Genomic DNA, 18460 nt, shown 5'->3' with positions numbered 1-18460 from the left:
CCTCACACATATGGACCAACGTGGTGCGCCCCGTACCACAGGCCTCCACCGGTCGCGCAGAGGCCTCAAGGTCCGGACCATCGACCCTGCACTCCTGACCTCGCGCCTCTATGTCCGCCCCACCACCACCTCTACCAACACCACCACCGCCACACCTGCAATCCCTGCTGTGTCTAGCTCTTCCTCCACCTCGCGTCGCCCGGCTACGCTCCCGCCTCTGCTCTCCTCGGCTCGGGTGACCCAGGCCCTCGCTCCTCGCCCGCCGGCTTACGAAACACGGAAGCTCTCCCGTCGCGAGGGCGCCACTGCCACCGCCACCGCCACCGCCAACGCCAACGCTGCCGTCAACACTGCGGTCAAGACTGCAACCGATGCTGCCGCCAACAATGTTGCCGTCAAGCCGCCGGCCTCCACACTGCCTATTCTCCGCGCAGAGCGGGTCGAGGCGTATCGCTCCGGTCAGCGGACTTCGTCGTTGGCGGGTGGCTCGGTCGGGCTCATCCCCTCGCGGCGGTCAAAGGTCTCATTTGCACCCGATCCCACAAAGGCTACGGCGCTCTCGTCATCGCCGCCGCAGCAGCGCTCTCTTGTAACTGCTGCTGGTGGTACGGGTGTTGGAGAGAGTGCCGCAGGCGATGAGGGTGGCGCCAAGTCGCTCGCGGACGTTGTGCTGGAGCAAACCGAGACCGGGCTCCTCCTCCGCAAGCTCCGTGACGAACTCCCGCACGCGGACAAGTCGGACCCGCTATGGTTTGTGGAGCACTTGCTCAAGAACCCCGACTCGCTCGAGTTTGTCTACCTCAAGCCGGTCCGCAAGGGCTCGCCCGAGTTCAACCCGTACAAGGTTGCCATTGTCTCGCACGCAGGCATCGACTCGAGTGACTACTTTACACTCTCGTCGTCGGGCGTGACCCACTTTGTCGAGGGCGTCGCCGAGTTTGTCCCTCTTGTCCAGTGGCTCCGCGAGTACCTCCTCTACTCGCGCATCAAGCGCATCCCCATCTTTGACAAGTACCGCATGTGGAAGAGCTACACCATGTGGCGCGGCAACGTCTGGTCCAAAAAGTCGGCGCTCTGCCGCTCCATTCTCTCGCAGCACCTCTTTATCGCCAACGACATCCTCGGCCACGCGCTCCGCAAGCTCCGCTCGCTCTGCTATGAGCTCTCCCAGGAGCGCCTCCACCGAATGGCGCCCGGCACCACCCTCACTCTCGAGATGTTTGTCGTGCTCCAGGACGAACACCGCGAGTACCTCCTCGAACGCCTGGCCACCTTCAACGCCGCCGTCGAGGCCACCGTCGCCGAGGCCTGCGAGTATGCGCTCTCGCGTGCCGGATTTGACGAGGAACAGTCGCGCCGCTCCGGTGGCCGTGCCCAGCATGCCTCTGCTGGCCAGGCCTCCTCGCTCGACGCCCGCCTCGGAGCTTCGTCGACGTCGGACGGGCCGGCGCCCGGCGACTCGCTCGGCCGCGCATCGCTCTCTGACTCGGTCGCCCCGCTGTCTTACACGTTCCTTGCTGCCAAGCGCACCGAATGCCGTCGTCTGGCCAACTTTATCAAGCTCGCCGACTACCTCATCATCGACACCCTCCACCAGCTCGCGGTCAACACCGTGTGGGACCTGCTGCAGGCCGTCATGCCCGACGACGGTGCTCAGGCTGCCGTCCGTGCTCGCATCGCCTCTATGGCCAAGCTTGTCTCGTCTGTCGCCGGTGGTACCGGTGTCGAGCCTGGCTCGTCGCTCGATCCGCAGGAGATCAACGGTGCCTTTGACGAGCGCTCGTCGCTCCTCGACGCTGCCGCCGCCACCGCCGCTGCCAGTGACCTCACGGCTGCTGCCTCGTCCATGGTGACCCAGGCCACCGCCGCTCCGCGTCCGCCGCTCTTCCGCATCGCCCTCGAGCTCAAGTACTCGGAGCTGGCCTTTGCCCCTGATCGCGGTACCTTCCACGACGCCATCGACTCTATCATCCGCAACTTCCAGCTCGTCATTCTTTCCAACATGGAAAAGCACAAGCTGATCAAGAACAAGGAGTTCCTTGCCCGCTACGTCACGCCCACCCTCTCGGAGCAGTTTGACGTCTCTGAAGTTGGTGACGGGCCCGTCCTCCTTGAAGTCCTTGAGGGCGACTCCAAGTACCAGCGCCTGCTCGCACACGTCAAGGACTCGCTCGCAAAGTCGTTCATCGCCGCCTCGGACTACCTCGCCGTCTTTGAGCCGTTCTGGACCATCCACCGCTCGGCAGAGCTCATGGACATTTCGCTCGTCGAGGCCCGTGGCCCGCCGCTCCAGTGGTTCGCTGCCTCCATGACCCGCTACCGCGCCCAGATGTCGCTCATGGGTCTCATGCCGGTCTCCTCCTCCGTCGGCATCATCCAGATCGACTCGTCCGCGCTCAAGGCTTCGTTTGCGCCCTCGCCGGCCAAGTGCCTCGCTGTGCTGGAGGATCTTCTCCCGCGCCTCGCCTCGGACCGCAACTCGGCTCTCCTCACCCGCCTCAACGCCGCGCACGCCCGCCTCGACGCCGTCCCCACCAAGGTCGAGCACTTTGTCGAGAAGCTTGCCTACCTCGAGACCCTCACCGTCGAGCAGGACGAGCTCGAGGACGAGGAGGACCTCGTCAAGGCCATGTATGGTGTCATTGTCGGCTACCGCCCAGAGATCCACAACCTCGAAGAGTATGCCTCTTTCCGCACCCTTGCCCCGCTCGTCCAGTCCCTCAAGGCCAAAATCGCCTTTGCCGAGGAGGAGCGCGAGAAGAACATCCAGGTCTTTGCCACCCAGCTCGAGAAGAAGATCGCCGAGCTGCGCAACCTCATCCTCGACGTCAAGCACCTCGCCCAGCACGAGCGCGTCCTCTCAGACGCCTCGGGCGTCGCCGAAATGATCGACTACGTCTCCACTCTCACTGCACGCATCAAGGCCCTCAAGGAGCAGGCATCCAAGTACATTCGCTTCCAGAAGACTTTCAAGGTCCCGGTCTCCAAGTTTGAGGAGCTCGAAGAGACCATGTCTGACCTGGCTCTCAAGGAGATGCTCTGGTCCTCGTTTGCAGAGTGGGAGGGGCTGCAAGAGACATGGCGCTCGACCCCGTTCGACTCGATCGACGCCGCCGCCCTCGCGTCAAAGGTGCAACACTTTGTCAAGGTCTGCATGAAACTCGAGCGCGGCCTCCCACCGAACCCGGTGGTGCCCAAGCTCCGCGACCTCGTCGACGACTTCCAGATCTTTGTCCCCATCATCGTCAACCTCCGCAACTCGGCGCTCCAGCTCCGCCACTGGGAGGACATCCAGGAGAAGCTCGGCTCGGCCCGCATCATTGCCCGCGGCGACGACTTTACTCTCGGCTCGCTCCTCATGCTTGACGTCCTCGAGGCTGCCGACCGTATCCAGCAAGTCTCACTCGAGGCCACAAACGAGGCCAACCTCACCGAGATGCTCGAGAAGGTCCAGTCCACATGGGCCAACGAAGAGTTCATCGTTCTCCGCTACCGCGACTCGCGCGACATGTACATCCTCGGCTCCACAGAGGAAATTGCTCAGGCCCTCGAGGACTCGCTCATCCTTGTCTCTACCGTCCTCGGCTCGCGCTACGTCGGGCCCATCAAGCCCGAGGCCGAGGCCTGGGACCGCAACCTCCGCCTGTTCAAGGAGACGCTCGAAGCCTGGCTCGTCTGCCAGGCCCAGTGGATGTACTTTGAGACCATTTTCTCCAACTCGGAAATCGTCAAGCAGCTGTACGAAGAGGAGAAGATGTTTCGCGAAGTCCACCGCTCGTGGAACGCCATCATGCGCCGCGTCCAGGACGGCCCGCGATGCCTCGACGCCGTCCTCGAGCCTGGCATGCTCGAGCAGCTCCGCGCAAACAATCGCATTCTCGAGCAGGTCCAAGCCTCGCTCGAGTCCAAGCTCGAGGGCAAGCGCTCCTTCTTCCCGCGCTTCTATTTCCTGTCCAACGACGAGCTCCTCGAAATTCTCGCAGAGTCCAAGAACCCAGCCGCTGTCCAGCCGCACCTCCTTAAGTGCTTCTCCAACGTTGCTGCCCTCGAGTTCTCCGCTCCCGAGCCCTCTGGCCGCTCCTCCATGGACATTGTCGCCCTCGTCTCGTCAGAGGGCGAGCGCCTTGTCCTCACCCGCTCCGTCAAGACCCGCTCCGAGGCCGTCGAGTCGTGGCTCTCAAAAGTCGAGGAGGCCATGCGCTCGTCGCTCAAGAAGCGCGGCCGTGACGCGCTCACCGACTACCTTGCCGCCGCAAAGCCGCGCGAGCAGTGGATCTTTGACCATTGTGCACAGCTCGTTCTCGCCATCTCGCAAGTCCTCTGGGCTCGCGAGGTCGAGGCCTCGCTCCGTGCAGACAACACCCGCAACGCCCTCAACCGGCTCAAGGAAAAGTCGTTCAAGCAGCTCTCCGCGCTCGCCCTCCTCGTCCAGGGCGAGCTGACCAAGCTCCAGCGCAAGGCTCTCGGCTCGCTCCTCACCATCGAAGTCCACTCGCGCGACATCGTCTCCTCGCTCTGGGCGGCAAAGGTCGCCGATGACTCGGCCTTCCTCTGGAAGAAGCAGCTTCGCTACTACTGGGACTCGGAGGCCGAGGAGCTGTTCATGGAGCAAACCAACGCCCGCTTTGAGTACGGCTACGAGTACCTCGGCTGCTCGCCGCGACTCGTCATCACACCGCTCACCGACCGCTGCTACCTCACTCTCACCGGCGCCATGGCGCTCAACATGGGTGGCTCGCCGGCAGGCCCGGCAGGCACAGGCAAGACCGAGACCGTCAAGGACCTCGCCAAGGCGCTGGCCATCCAGTGTGTTGTCTTCAACTGCTCAGAGTCGCTCGAGGTCGCCATGATGGGCCGCTACTTTGCCGGCCTTGCCCAGTCCGGCGCATGGTGTTGCTTTGACGAGTTTAACCGCATTGAGGTCGAGGTCCTCTCCGTCATCGCCACCCAGATTCTCACCATCCAGCGCGCCCGCGTCGCGCCCTCGCCCGACGGCCTCTTTGAATTTGAGGGCCGCCGTATCTCGCTCAACGATCGCTGCGCCTACTTTATCACCATGAACCCGTCGTACACCGGCCGGACAGAGCTGCCCGATAACCTCGCCGCCCTTTTCCGCCCAGTCGCCATGATGATCCCGGACTACGCCATGATTGCCGAAATCGTGCTCTACGCAGAGGGCTTTGAGTCGGCCACCGTCCTCTCCCGCAAGATGACCCAGCTCTATCGCCTCTGCTCCGAGCAGCTCTCCCAGCAGGACCACTACGACTTTGGCATGCGCGCCATCAAATCCGTCCTCGTCATGGCCGGTACCCTCAAGCGGAGCAACCCGCAGCTCGACGAGGACGTTGTCCTCATCCGCGCCCTCCGCGACTCTAACGTGCCCAAGTTCCTTGCCGAGGACCTTCCGCTCTTCCAGGGCATCCTCGCAGACCTGTTCCCGGGCCTCGAGCTCCCCGACGAGGACTTTGGTGACCTCGTCTCTGCCGTCGAGTCGGCCGCCCTCGCCCGCGGCCTCGAGATCGTCGACAAGCAAATTGTCAAGGTCCGCCAGCTGTGGGAGACCCTCTGCGTCCGTCACGGCGTCATGGTCGTCGGCAAGTCCGGCGGCGGCAAGTCTGTCGCCGTCAACGTCCTCGCAGACGCGCTTGATGATCTCGCCTCCCGTCCCGCCTCGTCAGCCTCGCCGCTCTACACCGGTGTCACCAAGTACGTGCTCAACCCCAAGGCCGTGACCATGGACGAGCTCTACGGCCATGTCGACCTGACCTCGCGCGAGTACACCCCGGGCCTCATCGGCAACATGGTCTCAGCTGCCGTCAAGGCCTCGGCTCCGGGACCGAGCGACAGCCCGCAGGGCGGCAAGTCGAGTCCTCCCAAGCTGCAATGGGTCGTCTTCGACGGGCCTGTCGACTCCAAGTGGATCGAGAACATGAACACCGTGCTCGACGACAACAAGCTCCTGTGCTTGCCCAACTCGGCTCGCATCAACCTCACCCCGTCCATCCGCCTTCTCTTCGAGGTCCTCAACCTTGCCAAGGCCTCGCCCGCCACCGTCTCGCGCTGCGGTATGGTCTACCTTGAGCCTGTTGACCTCGGCTGGGAGCCGCCGGTCCGCGCCTGGCTCCGCTCGCAGGCCACCTCCCACATTCCTCTGGAGGTCAAGGACCGCCTTGCCGAGCTCTTTGCTGCCCACGTTCCTCCTGGTCTCGACTACATCCGTCAATACTGCACCGAGGAGGTTGTCTCGTGCGACGCCTCGCTCGTAGCTGGCGTCGTTAAGCTCCTCACCGGCCTCCTCACCCCGCACGCCGGCTTTGACCCCGACGCCGACTCTGCCGACGCCGTCTCGCTCGCCGAGGACATCTTTGTTTTTGCCTTTGTGTGGGGCCTCGGTGGCAACCTCGCCGCTGGCTCGCGTGAGGGCTTTGACGCCTTTGTCCAGGAGGCCTTTGCCGACGTTGCCGCCATTCCAGGCACCAAGACCGTCTACCACTACTTTGTCGACCCGGAGCGCAAGTCGTTTGCCCCATGGGACGACCTCGTCCCCGAGTTCTCGTGGACCCCAGGGGTGCCGTTCTGGCAGATGCTCGTGCCCACCGCCGAGACCGTGTGCATGCAGTTCCTCCTCAACGCTCTTGTCCCGCAGGGCGGCTCCGGCCCTCTCGCCTCGGGCTCGTCAGTCCTCCGCGGTCACGTCCTCATCAACGGCGCAACCGGGACCGGAAAGACTGTGGTGGTCCAGAACTGGCTCCGCCAGCTTGCCGGCGGCGCCCAGCAGGGCTCTTTCGCCTCGGGCGGAGGCTCCATGGTCAACCTCGCGACCGGCCCGTCGTCGGCTGCCCTCGCCTCGGGCGGCAACGGGGGCATGGGCAGGATCGGCGCCTCGTGGCAAACAATCGCCATCAACTTTTCGGCGCAGACCTCGTCGCAGCGGACCCAGCTGATGATCGAGAACAAGCTCGAGAAGCGCCGCGCCAAGGATGTGCTCCGCGGCATGAACGGCAAGCGCGTCGTCCTGTTTGTCGACGACATCAACATGCCGGCTGTCGACCCGGTCTCCGACTCGCAGCCAGCCATCGAGCTCCTCCGCCAGTACCTCGACTACGGCGGGTGGTACGACCGCCCGGCGCTGTTCTGGAAGCGTGTCGAGGACGTGACACTTGTCGGCTCGTGCGGACCGCCCGGCGGCGGGCGTAACCCCATGTCTGAGCGCTTCAAGCGGCACTTTTTCATGCTCAACGTCCCGCCCACAGACGTCGACTCGCTCTTCCGCATCTTCCACTCGATCCTCTCGGGCTTCCTGGGCCAGTTCCCGTCCGAGGTCGCCGCCTCGGCTGCCAAGGTTGTCAAGGCCTCGGTCGAGCTCTACTCGCGGGTCCGCGCAGAAATGCTGCCGACCCCGAGCAAGTCGCACTACACCTTTAACCTCCGCGACCTGTCCAAGGTTGTCCAGGGTGTGCTCCAGACCAAGCCGGGCTATCTCGCCGACGCACCCGAGCTCGTCTCACTCTGGGCCCACGAGTCAATGCGCGTTTTCCACGACCGCCTCACTTGTGTCGAGGACCGCGATGCTTTCCTTGACCTGGTTGTCGCCCTCATCCGCCGCCACTTTGGCCTCCGCTGGGAGACAAACGCCGTGGCCTCGCTTATGTTTGGCGACTTTATGCGCGTCGGCGCCACGCCCGAAGAGCGCGTGTATGAGGGCGTCGCCGGCGGCGCCGGCTCGGCCAAGGTTGTCCGCACGCTTGAAGAGTACCTCGACCGCGCCAACATGGACTCGGGCGAGGCCTCGGTCGAGCTCGTCTTTTTCAAGGACGCCATCGACCACGTCTCGCGCATTGCGCGCATCCTCCGCCAGCCGCGTGGGAACGCTCTACTTGTCGGCGTCTCTGGTACCGGCAAGCGGACGCTCACTCGCCTCGCAGCTGCCATGGCCGAGTACCAGGTCTTTGAGATCAAGCTCACTCGCTCGTATGCACGCTCCGACTTTCGCGAGGATCTCCGCCAGCTGTACACCCTCGCCGGCGTTGCCCGCGAAAACGTGGTCTTCCTCCTCAACGACACCCAGATTGTGGACGAGGCCTTCCTCGAGGACATTAACGGTGTGCTCAACACCGGTGAAGTCCCGTCACTCTTTGTTGGCGAGGAATATGAGACGGTCATCAACAAGGTCCGGCCCTTTGCCGTCTCCGAGGGTCGCATTGCCGAGAAGGACCGCGCAGGCATTTTCGAGTACTTCATCAAGCAAGTCCGCGAGAAGCTTCACGTCGTCCTCTGCATGTCGCCGATCGGCAAGCAGTTCCGCCGCCGCCTCCTCATGTTCCCCTCGCTTGTCTCGTGCTGCACCATTGACTGGGTCGACGTCTGGTCCGGCTTTGCTCTCGAGCGGGTCGGCCAGCACCGCCTCACGCCGGCGGCCGCCTCAGTTGTCGGTGCCGCACCGGGCCTTGCTGCCACCCTTGCCAAGCTCTGCGTCTCGGTCCACGCCTCGGTCGAGGCCGCCGCAGACGCCTTTTATGCCCAGATGGGTCGCCGCTTCTACGTCACACCGGCATCGTACCTCGCCTTCCTCGACACGTACGGCGCCATGCTCGCGCGCCAGCAGGCTGAGCTCGGTGCGGCCATGGCCAAGTTTGCCGGCGGAACGGCCAAGCTCCGCGAGACCAACGAGCTGGTGGCTGAAATGCAGATCACTCTTCAGCAGATGCAGCCCGAGCTCGAAGAGAAGGCTGCCGCCACGCAGGCACTCATGGAAAAGGTGGCGCAGGAGTCCGAGGTGGCCGATGGCATCCGCCGCCGCGTCGCCGCCGAAGAGGTCGAGGTCAACGAGCAGACGCTGCTGACCAAGATGGCCTTTGAGGATGCCGAGCGCGACCTCTCCAAGGTCCAGCCCATGATGGATGCCGCCGAGGATGCGCTCGAGGTGCTCAACCCGGCCGACATTTCCGAGGTCAAGTCGTACGCCAACCCGTCGCCGGCGGTCATCAAGGTCATGAACGCCGTCCTCATTACTCTCGGCTCGACCAACCCGACGTGGCCCGACGCCAAGCGGCTGCTCGGCGAGCCGCACTTTCTGCGCTCGCTCCGCGAACTCGACAAGACCACCCTCCCGCCGGCTGTTCTTGGTCGCCTCAAAAAGTATCTCAATGACCCCGAGTTTGACGAAGAGTACATCAAGTCCAAGGGCTCCATGGCTTGCTCCACCCTTGTCCTCTGGGTCAAGGCCGTCTCCGAGTACGTCAAGGTCTACGCCGAGGTCGAGCCGAAGCGCGTCCTCCGTGACGCCGCCCAGGAGAAGCTTGCCGAGATGATGGCCAAGCTGCAGGAGAAGCAGGCCAAGCTGGCCCAGGTGGAGGACGAGCTTGCCACTCTGCGCGACCAGTACCAAGCCACGCTCAACGAGCTGGAGGAGGTCGAGCGCGTCATGGGCGAGACCCGTGTCAAGCTCGAGCGCGCCGGCAAGCTGGTCAACGAGCTCGCCGGTGAGGCCGTCCGTTGGGAGGAGTCGCTTGAGCGTGTTCGTGAGGAAGCCTCGTCGCTCGTCGGTGACGTCTTTCTCGCATCAGCCGGCCTCGCCTACTTTGGCCCGTTCACCCAAGAGTGGCGCGCCAAGCTGTGGGACCAGTGGCTCGGCTTTGTCCGGGCGTCGGGACTCAAGCTCCGCGCGCCGCCTCGGCTCGCGGTCGAGGCTGGTGTCGAGCCCGAGGCTCAGGATGCTGAGGCCGAAGGCGAGGGTGCCAAGACTGGGAGTGGAAGCGAAGGCGGAGACGACGCTGACGCTGACGCTGACGCTGACGCCGGCGTTGACGCTGACGCTGACGTCGAGGCGACTTCCGAGGTTGAGGCGACTGTCGAGGAGCCTGCGTCATACGCGCACCTCACGCTAACGTCAATTCTCGCCAAGCCGGTTACGATCCGGAACTGGAACCTCCAGGGTCTGCCGACCGACGAGTTCTCGGCGCAGAATGCCGTGCTGGCGACACTGAGCGGGGCCTTCCCGCTCATGATTGATCCGCAGGGCCAGGCGAACAAGTGGGTGCGGTCAATGGAGGAAGAGTCGGGACTGGTGGTGGTCAAGCTCGGCGAGCCGGACCTGCTACGGTCTCTGGAGACTGCGGTCCGACAAGGGCTACCAGTCCTCATTGAGGATGTTGGCGAGGAACTGGATCCTGCGCTCGACTCGTTGCTCCTCAAGCAGTTTACCCACCAGGGCCCGCGGGTGCTTGTCAAGGTCGGCGATGCCGAGGTTGACTACGATCCTGGCTTCCGTCTGTACATGACGACCAAGCTGTCTAACCCGCACTACCTGCCCGAAGTGTGCATCAAGGTTGCGCTCATCAACTTTACGGTCACCCTCTCGGGTCTTGAGGATCAGCTGCTCGGCGATGTCGTCTCGCTCGAGGCGCCGGAGCTGGAGGCGAAGCGAGTCGACCTTATTGTCTCGCTCGCTGCCGACAAGGCGGAGCTGGAAGATATCGAGAACAACATCCTGCGGCTGCTGGCCAACGCCGAGGGCGTGCTGGAGGACGAGGTCCTTGTCAACACGCTGCAAGCGGCCAAGGCGTCGGCAACCTCGATCGCCGCGCGAGTCATCGAGTCGGAGCGGGTCGAGAAGGAGGTCGAGCTTGCCCGCGACCAGTACCGCTCGGTCGCCGTCCGTGGCGCCGTCCTCTTCTTTGTCCTCGTCGACCTGAGCAAGGTCGAGTCGATGTACGACTATGCGCTCTCGCTGTTCAAGGAGCGCATGTTCTTGGCTGCCATTCGGGCAACGGTGACGCCTGCAGATGGCGAGGGCGCCGAGGGTGGCGAGGGCGAGACCCAGGCGCTGGAGACTCGCCTCACTGCGCTGCTGGGTGCGATCACGTCATCGGTCTTTGTCAACGTCTCGCGTGGCCTGTTTGTTGAGCACAAGCTCCTGTTCTCGTCGCTGATTGCGGTCAAGGTGCTTGTGCACGCGGGCGCAATCCGGGGCGACGAGCTCAACTTTCTGCTCCGGGCCGGAGCACGCGAGATGGACAAGTTGCCTGCCATGCCGCGCGCGCCCAATGGGCTGGTCCCGGCGTGGCTGACGGCCAAAATGTGGGCGCTTGTGTCTGAGCTCGAGCAGTCTGTGGCGAACTTTGCCGGCTTTTCGGAGCAAGTGGCCGGCGAGCTTGCGGCGTGGGAGTCGTTTGTGCATTCTCCGGATCCCATGCGTGCGCCGGTGCCTGTCAGTATGCCGCTCAACGCATTCCAGAAGCTGCTTGTACTCCGCGTGTTCCGGCCGGACGCGCTCGCGCGCGGCATGGCAAGCTTTGTCTCGTCGACGCTCGGCGCCGAGTTTGCTGGCGCGCCTGCGTTTGCGCTGTCGGAAGTCGCGGACGAGTCGTCGTCGGCGGTGCCTGTGCTCTTCCTCCTCACGCCGGGCGCCGATCCATCAGCGGCGCTGATGCGGCTTGCAGCCGAGCGCGGGATGAGGACGAGCTGTACGACCTGTCGCTAGGCAAGGGTCAGGGCCCGATTGCCGAGGATCTCATTGCGCGCGCGGCCGAGAGCGGCGGGTGGGTGTTCCTGCAGAACTGCCATCTGGCAAGCTCGTGGATGCCCGAGCTGGAGCGGCTTGTCAACGAACTTGCCAGCGGGGTGGTGGGTGAGATCGAGGTCCACCCGCGGTTTCGGCTGTGGCTCTCGTCGCTGCCGTCGGGCGCGTTTCCTGTGCCTGTCCTCCAATCGTCGCTCAAGATCACGTTTGACCCGCCGCGCGGGATCAAGGCGAACCTGCTCGCGGCGCTGGGTGAGCTTGACGAGGAAGAGTTTGACAGCGGCTCGCCGACTTGGCGCAACCTGTCGTACGCCGTCTCGTCTGTCTACGCCATCCTGCTGGAGCGGAAGGAGTACGGCCCGCTTGGGTTCAACATCTCGTACGGCTGGTCATCGCCTGATCTACGGACGGCGTTCAAGGTGGTTCGGTCGTTCCTCGACGAGGAGGCGGGCGTTGTCCCGCGCGACGCACTCACCTACCTCCTCGGCGACATTGTGCTTGGCGGGCGGGTGACCGACGATCTCGACCGGCGGCTGGTGCAGACCCTCATCGAGTCGGTGGTCTTCTCCACCAAGTCGCCTGCGCCGCGGCTGGCGGCGGTCAAGGCCCACGTGGAGAGTCACTGGGACTCGGCCAAGGACGCCGAGACCGTCGGCTTGCACGAGAACTCGGTGCTCACCCGCGCCCGCGCCGAGTCGTTGCGGCTGCTGGCAGACATTGCTGCTGTCCAGCCGCGACAAGTGGCCGGCGACGACGACCCTTCGCCCAAGCCGCCGGCCGAGGGCGGTGCGGGTGCCGAGGCACCAAACGCCGACGCCGATGACGCCGAAGATCTAGCCGACCCTTCGCCCAAGCCGCCGTCGGACCAGGACGTGGTCAAGGAGATCGCGGCCGAGCTCGAGGGTGGGCTTCCGAGCGAGCTTGTCATCGACCGCGACTCGCCGCTGTTTTCGGTGCCCGGACAGAACCGGGTGCCGGCGCTCTCGGTGGTCCTCGCGCAGGAAGCTGCACGACTGTCGCGGTTTGTGGGCGATGTGCGGGCCAAGCTGGTGCGTGTCCAGGATGCGGTCTCGGGCCGGGTCGTGTTTGACGACGAGCTGGAGGACATCTTCATCGCGCTCCGCGACGGCCGGGTCCCGCAGGCCTGGCTCGAGTCGTGCCCGTACTCGTCGACGCTGCCGCTCTTCGGCTTCTTTGCCGACCTTTCGGCGCGGGTCGCGTTCTTCCGCGACTGGCTCGAGTCGGGCAAGACGCCGAGCTCGTTCTGGCTCCCAGCGTTCACCTTTCCGCAGGGCTTCCTCTCGGGCGTTCTTCAGCACCACGTGCGGGTCTCTGGGCACGCCATCGACGAGCTCGAGTTTGACGTCCGCGTCGTCGACGGCTCGATGGGCACGCCCGACGAGGGCGTTGTTGTCCACGGCCTCTGGCTCGAGGGCGCGCGCTGGGACGACGTCGGCAACGTGCTCACCGAGTCGCAGTCGGGCAAGGCCGCCTCACGCATGCCGTCGCTCTGGCTCCGGCCGGTTGTCAAGCCTGCGGTGGCCAAGGCCCACACTAACCGCTACGACTGCCCGGTCTACTGCACCTCGCTCCGCAAGGGCCGGCTCTCCACCACCGGTCTCTCTTCAAACTACGTCATGTCGGTCAGCCTACCTGTTCGCGATGGCTCGGCCCGGCACTGGATCCTTCGCGGCGTCGCTCTGGTTCTCACCGTCAACGAGACGTAGTGCTATCTCCTAAACGCACAGAACGCAGGGTACTTTGTCAGGTGCCATAGTGGACTTGACGCGATGCAGAGTATGTTCACCGTCCGCTGCGCGATGCGTGTGGGCCGCGGCGAGTTCTGCGTGGCGCTGCACTGACGAAGCAGCTTTGAGGTGCGCGCAACGCTTGCGGGACACAACGCCCCGAGTCAAAGACGTCGGCCAGCAGGTTGCACAAGTTCCTGTTCTGTGGGGAGTATGGAGTAGGAGCGGGCCTCGTCGTCGGGCTCGGAGATCGATGGCGAGAGAGGCGGAGCTGGAAGAGCATACGTGGGAGGGCGGAGCCAGAAAGAAAACGTCTACGAAAACGCACCACGTACGTTGATAGGCATGGCAAGACGGCGGCGCGAGATTGCGAGCTCCCACTTGACTTGATAGATCGTCGTGATGGCGGATGAGACAACCAGCAGCTGTGCGCTCAAGGCGCCGCGTGTGGTCATCGTAGGCGGCGTGGCAGGCGGAGCATCGTGCGCCACCCGCTTGCGGAGGATGTGCGAGGGTGCGCAGATCACCATGGTCGAGAGGGGTACGCATCAGTAGCTACGGCTTGGTGGCGGTAGCAAACGTTGGGCGCGCGGAGTCTCGTCCCAATCTGACCCATTGACGCAGTTTCGAGAGGATGTGCGGGTGGTCGGTGGTGGGGGAGGCGACGGTATAAAAATTTTATCACTCACTGCCTCACTCCTACACTCCTCGGCAGGGCCATATATTTCGTTTGCCACCTGCGGCCTGCCGTACCACGTGGGCAAAATCATTCCGGACGAGACGTCGCTGCGGGTGGCGACGCCCGAGCTCCTTCGCGATCGGTTCGGCATCAACGTGAGGGTGGAGACCGAGGCTGTGCGGGTCAACGTCGAGGATCAGAGCGTGGCAATCCAGACACTGGACGCCGACGGCAGCTTGGTGACGGAGGAGCTCACGTACGACTACCTGGTGCTGGCGACGGGGGCGGCTGCAGTGATCCCGCCGTGGCCGGGCGTGGATCTGCCGGGAGTGTTTACGCTGCGGTCGATCCCGCACGCGCGAGTCATTCGGGAGTGGATCGCGGGCGCCGAAGCGGCGATCGGCGGCTCTCGCAGAGTCCGCACCGGCATAGTCGGTGCCGGCTTTATCGGCCTCGAGCTTGCAGACGCGCTAGTTGCGTCGGGTGTCGACGTGGTGCTTCTCGAGTACGCGCCGCAGATCATGCCGCCGATGGACCGTGAGATGGCGGATGCACTGCAAACACGGATCGAGGGCGGGAGCGGCGACGCGCTGTTTGTGGCGGTCGGTGACGGCGTCATCGGCTTCCGCAGCCGGACCTCGGGCCATCCGCTGGAGATTCTGACCGCCGGTCACGAGGCGTACCCGTGCGATCTGGTGGTAGTGGCGGTGGGGGTGAAGGCCGAGTCGGGTCTGGCCCGGGACGCTGGCATTGCGCTCGGCGCGCGTGGCGCCATTGCGGTCGACGCGTCGTTCCGGACCTCGGATCCGCGGGTGTTTGCGGTAGGCGATGTGGTGGAGACCGCGGACCGGGTTACCGGTCGGCCGATGTCGCTGGCGCTGGCCGGGCCGGCCAACCGGGCTGGGCGGATTGTGGCCGACACCATTGTCGGTGCCGGGCGCGCCGCGCCGACGTTGGCGGTCAGGACCGGCGCGCGCATGCCCGGATCGGCGCCGCTTTCGCGCGGCGTGCTCGCCACCTGGGTCTGTGGCGCGTTCGGCTTTGTGGCAGCCGGTGTTGGAGCGTCGGCGCGTGCGCTAGACGCTGCTGGCATGGACTATGCCGCAGCCTATGTAGTTGCCGGCCACCACGTCGGCTACTACCCGGGTGCCAAGACGGTTGTCTTCAAGCTGCTGTACTCGAGGGCAGACGGGCGGATTCTTGGGGCGCAGGCTGTGGGCGAGCACGGGGTGGAGCGCCGCATCGACGTCATCGCCACCGCCATGCACGCGCGCGGCTCAGTGTACGATCTCGTCGATCTCGAGCTGGCGTATGCCCCAGCCTTTGGCGCTGCCCGCGACATTGTCAACATGGTGGGTATGGTGGCGGTCAACGACCTCGATGGCATCGATCCGCTGGTGAGGTGGGGTGAGGGCGGAGCACTGCCCGATGGCGTCGACCTCGTTCTCGACGTCCGCGGTGCCGATGAGGTGGTGGACGCGCCGCTGAACGGCGCCATCCACGTTCCGCTCCACGAGCTCCGATCTGTGCTTGCTGATGAGGCAGGCGTGCTGGCTGGTGTTGGAGATCAGGTTGTGGGCGTGGTGTGTGCCGTCGGGCGACGGGCGCACGTCGCGACGTGCCTCCTGCGGTCCGCCGGCATCGACGCCCGGACGGTGACTGGCGGTATGGCGGTGAGGGGACAGAGGTAAACGGTAGGGGGCGGGGTCGTTGTTGTTATTGATGATGATGGACACATGGCGGTGATGGCTGGAGGGCGGGGGGAGTGGGGAGGGGGCTAGTCGGTTCAGGCCGGCTCGCTCTAGGCGTCCTCCTCGTCGTAGTCGATGATGCCGTAGGTCCACATGCCGAGGCGGTCCTCCTGGGCGTCCTCCTCAAAGGGAGCGAGGCGGGCAAGGAGGGCCTTCTTTGGGCCCTTGGTGGCGGCCTTGCGGTTGACGCGCACAAGGCCGGAGCGGAGCATGTCGGCGGCAATGTCGACGTACTCGGGCTCTGCGTCAGCGGCGTCGGCGTCGACGGGCGCGGCCTGGTAGAGGGTGACGAACCAGTCGGACGAGCCGCGCTCCTTGTACTCGACGCGGGCGCGGAGGGTGGCGCCAAGGAATGCGCCCTTGAAGCGGTCGTCGGCCTCGGCCTTGAGGTCCTCGTCGGTGGCGGAGAGGAGGAGGGCCATGGAGGCCTTGTGGGCTTGCGGGGCGAGCTCGAGCTGGGCGTCGGTGATGGGGCGGAGGTCGGCGAGGGCGACGCGCTCCGAGTTGCCGTAGTCGACAAAGAGGACGGTGACGGTCTCGTCGTCGTGCTTCTCGACAATCTTGGCGCGGTACCAGCACGAGTCGAGTGAGAACTTAGCGGCGACAAAGACGCCGGCCTTGAGCTTCTTGGGCAGGCCCTCGGAGCCCGGGCCAGCGTACGAGGCGTGGTAGGCGGCAAAGTCGGCCATAAAGGCCTCGAGAGTCTCCGCGGCCTTGCCGGTGAGCTGAAGGTAAAAGTTGCAGGCGTCGATGATCTCGGTGAGGACGACGTCGTAGTACTTGGGGCCCTTGGACGAAGCGGCGGCGTCGTCTGCGTCGTCGTCGCCGGCGGCCGGGAGCTCGGGCTTGGGCTCGACGTAGGTGGCCCAGTAGCCGCGCTTGGCAGCCTTGGCGGCGGCCTCGACCTCGGCCATCGACTCGTAGTACGGCGAGCGCTCGGCCCAGCGGTGGCCCGAGATGTAGGCGAGGCCGTCGGTGAGGAGCGAGACGGCAAAGTTCTTCTTGTTGATGAACAGGTTACCGATGGTGGTCCCGCGCTTGTCGCAGGTCTCGATCTCGAGCTTGACGTCGCGGTGGAGGAGGGTGCGGCGGGCAAAGAGGGCCGACTCGAGGCCAAACGGCTCACCACCGTTCTCGGCACGCGAGTCGTGGCGCGGGGCGCGGACGTGGGCGAGGGCAAAGGGGACGACGACGCCCTCGGACGGGAGGTAGATCTTGAAGCGGGCGCCGTTGAGGACGTGCTCGACGACACCGACGACCGAGCCGCGGCCCTTGAGCGAGTCGACGATGATCTGGCCCTTGGCGGCGTCGCCAGAGGCATCGCCGCGGATGTGTGGGGCGCCGGCCTTCTTGGTGGTCGAGTGCTGGCCACGGCCGGCCTTCTTGGCGGCGACCTCAGCGGCCATGAGGGCGTCGTAGTGGTGGGAGCGCTCGTCGTCGTCGCGATGGCGGACGCAGGTGGCGAGGCCGTCCTTGATGAGGCGGGCGGCGACGTTCTTGCCGTTGACGGTGACGGTGGCAAAGGTGCGCGGCTTCTGGTTGGCGGCGTCGGGCGCGGGCTGGCGGACATACTCGAGCACAACGTTGGCGTTCTTACCAATAGTGAGCTTGCGGAGCGTCTCGCGGGCCTCATAGGCAAACGGCTCGGACTTGCCGGAGCGGCGGAAGCGCGGGGCGCGGACCGAGGCGAGGAAGATGGTCATCTCGGTCCCGGTGGCCGTGTTGAGGACAACGAGGGCGTCGCCGGACATGACCTCCATGACGCGGCCGGTGAACTCGTTGGCGGTGGCGTCGACGGAGCGCTTGGGCGGGGTCCAGTTGGCCCAGAGGCGGAGGCGCTTGCCGCGGGCCTCGTCCTGGGCAGCACGGAGGTCGCCGGCGTAGTCGACGTGGGCTGCCGACCAGTCGACGTACTTGCCGAGGCCCTCCTTGAGGAGGGCGACGGCGATGTTGCCGCGCGGGTGGAGGACGGTGCCGAAAAAGTTGCCGCGCTCGTCAGGAACCTCGAGGACGACCTGGAGCTGGCGGTTGAGCATGCGGGCCTCGACAAAGAACTGAGCCTCGGCGGCAAACGGGTCGGCCTTCATCTCGCCCGACTCCTTGTCCTTGTGGAAGCCCGGGGTGCGGACGCCGCAGAGGAGGAGCGTGACCGACTCAAAGGTCGGGAGGAGGAGGAGGCGGAGCGAGGAGCCGTCGCGGACCGACTCAACGATGGCGTCGACGGGCTTGCCGCCGATGCGCTCAAAGAGTGCCAGGTGGTCGTTCTCACGCTGCGAGACGACAGTGCGGACGGCAGCGGCCTTGGCGGCCTCGTCCGTCGTCCACATGCCGCGGCGCGCCGACTGCGCAGCCTGCTCGGCAGCCTTGAGGTTGACGTGGTCCTCGTCCTCGGCCTTGCGCACGTCGCGGACCTTGCCGTATCCGGACGAGACCACAAACTCGGAGAGCCGCTCGCCGTCGAGCCAGACCTCGCCAAAGGCGCGGCCGGTGCCCGGGTCGTTGTCGATGCGGAACGTGACCGACTTGCCCACAGCCTTGCTCCGAAGCGCCTCGCGGGCCTTCCAGGCAAACGGCTCGTCGGCACGGTCGCGCCAGCCGAGCTGCGGCGCCGTCACGTTGGACAGCTTGATCTTCTTGCGCGGCGGGATGCCCTTGGGCACCTTGGCCGAGATCACAAGGGTGTCACCCGAAGGGACAGCGAGAACGAAACCGCCGAGAGAAGCAGCCATGGCTGGGGGAAGGGGGGGGAAGGGGGGGGGGG

General features: G+C 65.2%; 3 protein-coding genes across 3 annotated transcripts in view; 2 read left to right on the top strand and 1 right to left on the bottom strand.

The window, feature by feature from the left end:
- Window positions 1-10: 10 nt before the first annotated feature.
- On the top strand, window positions 11-13248 carry AMSG_11022 (dynein heavy chain; the record flags this gene model as incomplete). The annotated part of the gene is made up of 3 exons (XM_013897546.1): window positions 11-112; window positions 245-11370; window positions 11442-13248. The coding sequence occupies 3 exons, from the start codon at window positions 11-13 to the stop codon at window positions 13246-13248; spliced, it is 13035 nt and encodes a 4344-aa protein (XP_013753000.1).
- A 423-nt stretch (window positions 13249-13671) lies between these two features.
- On the top strand, window positions 13672-15654 carry AMSG_11021 (pyridine nucleotide-disulfide oxidoreductase; the record flags this gene model as incomplete). The annotated part of the gene is made up of 2 exons (XM_013897545.1): window positions 13672-13810; window positions 13985-15654. 2 exons carry the CDS (start codon window positions 13672-13674, stop codon window positions 15637-15639), a joined length of 1794 nt encoding a protein of 597 aa, XP_013752999.1. The 3' UTR covers window positions 15640-15654.
- The window catches only part of AMSG_11020 (uncharacterized protein), a gene marked incomplete at its 5' end in the record, with an annotated part of 3817 nt that continues 1000 nt past the window's right edge, over window positions 15644-18460 (bottom strand). The window contains one exon of the mRNA XM_013897544.1: window positions 15644-18430. Coding sequence (XP_013752998.1) covers window positions 15750-18430 — 2681 coding nt within the window. The 3' untranslated portion in view covers window positions 15644-15749. The remainder of the gene's footprint in view (window positions 18431-18460) is intronic.

Source organism: Thecamonas trahens (genome assembly GCF_000142905.1).
Source record: "Thecamonas trahens ATCC 50062 unplaced genomic scaffold supercont1.68, whole genome shotgun sequence".
Lineage (NCBI taxonomy): Eukaryota > Apusomonadida > Apusomonadidae > Thecamonas > Thecamonas trahens.
The sequence above is the reverse complement of the archived record's forward strand: the minus strand, read 5'-3'. Positions and strand labels throughout refer to the sequence as shown.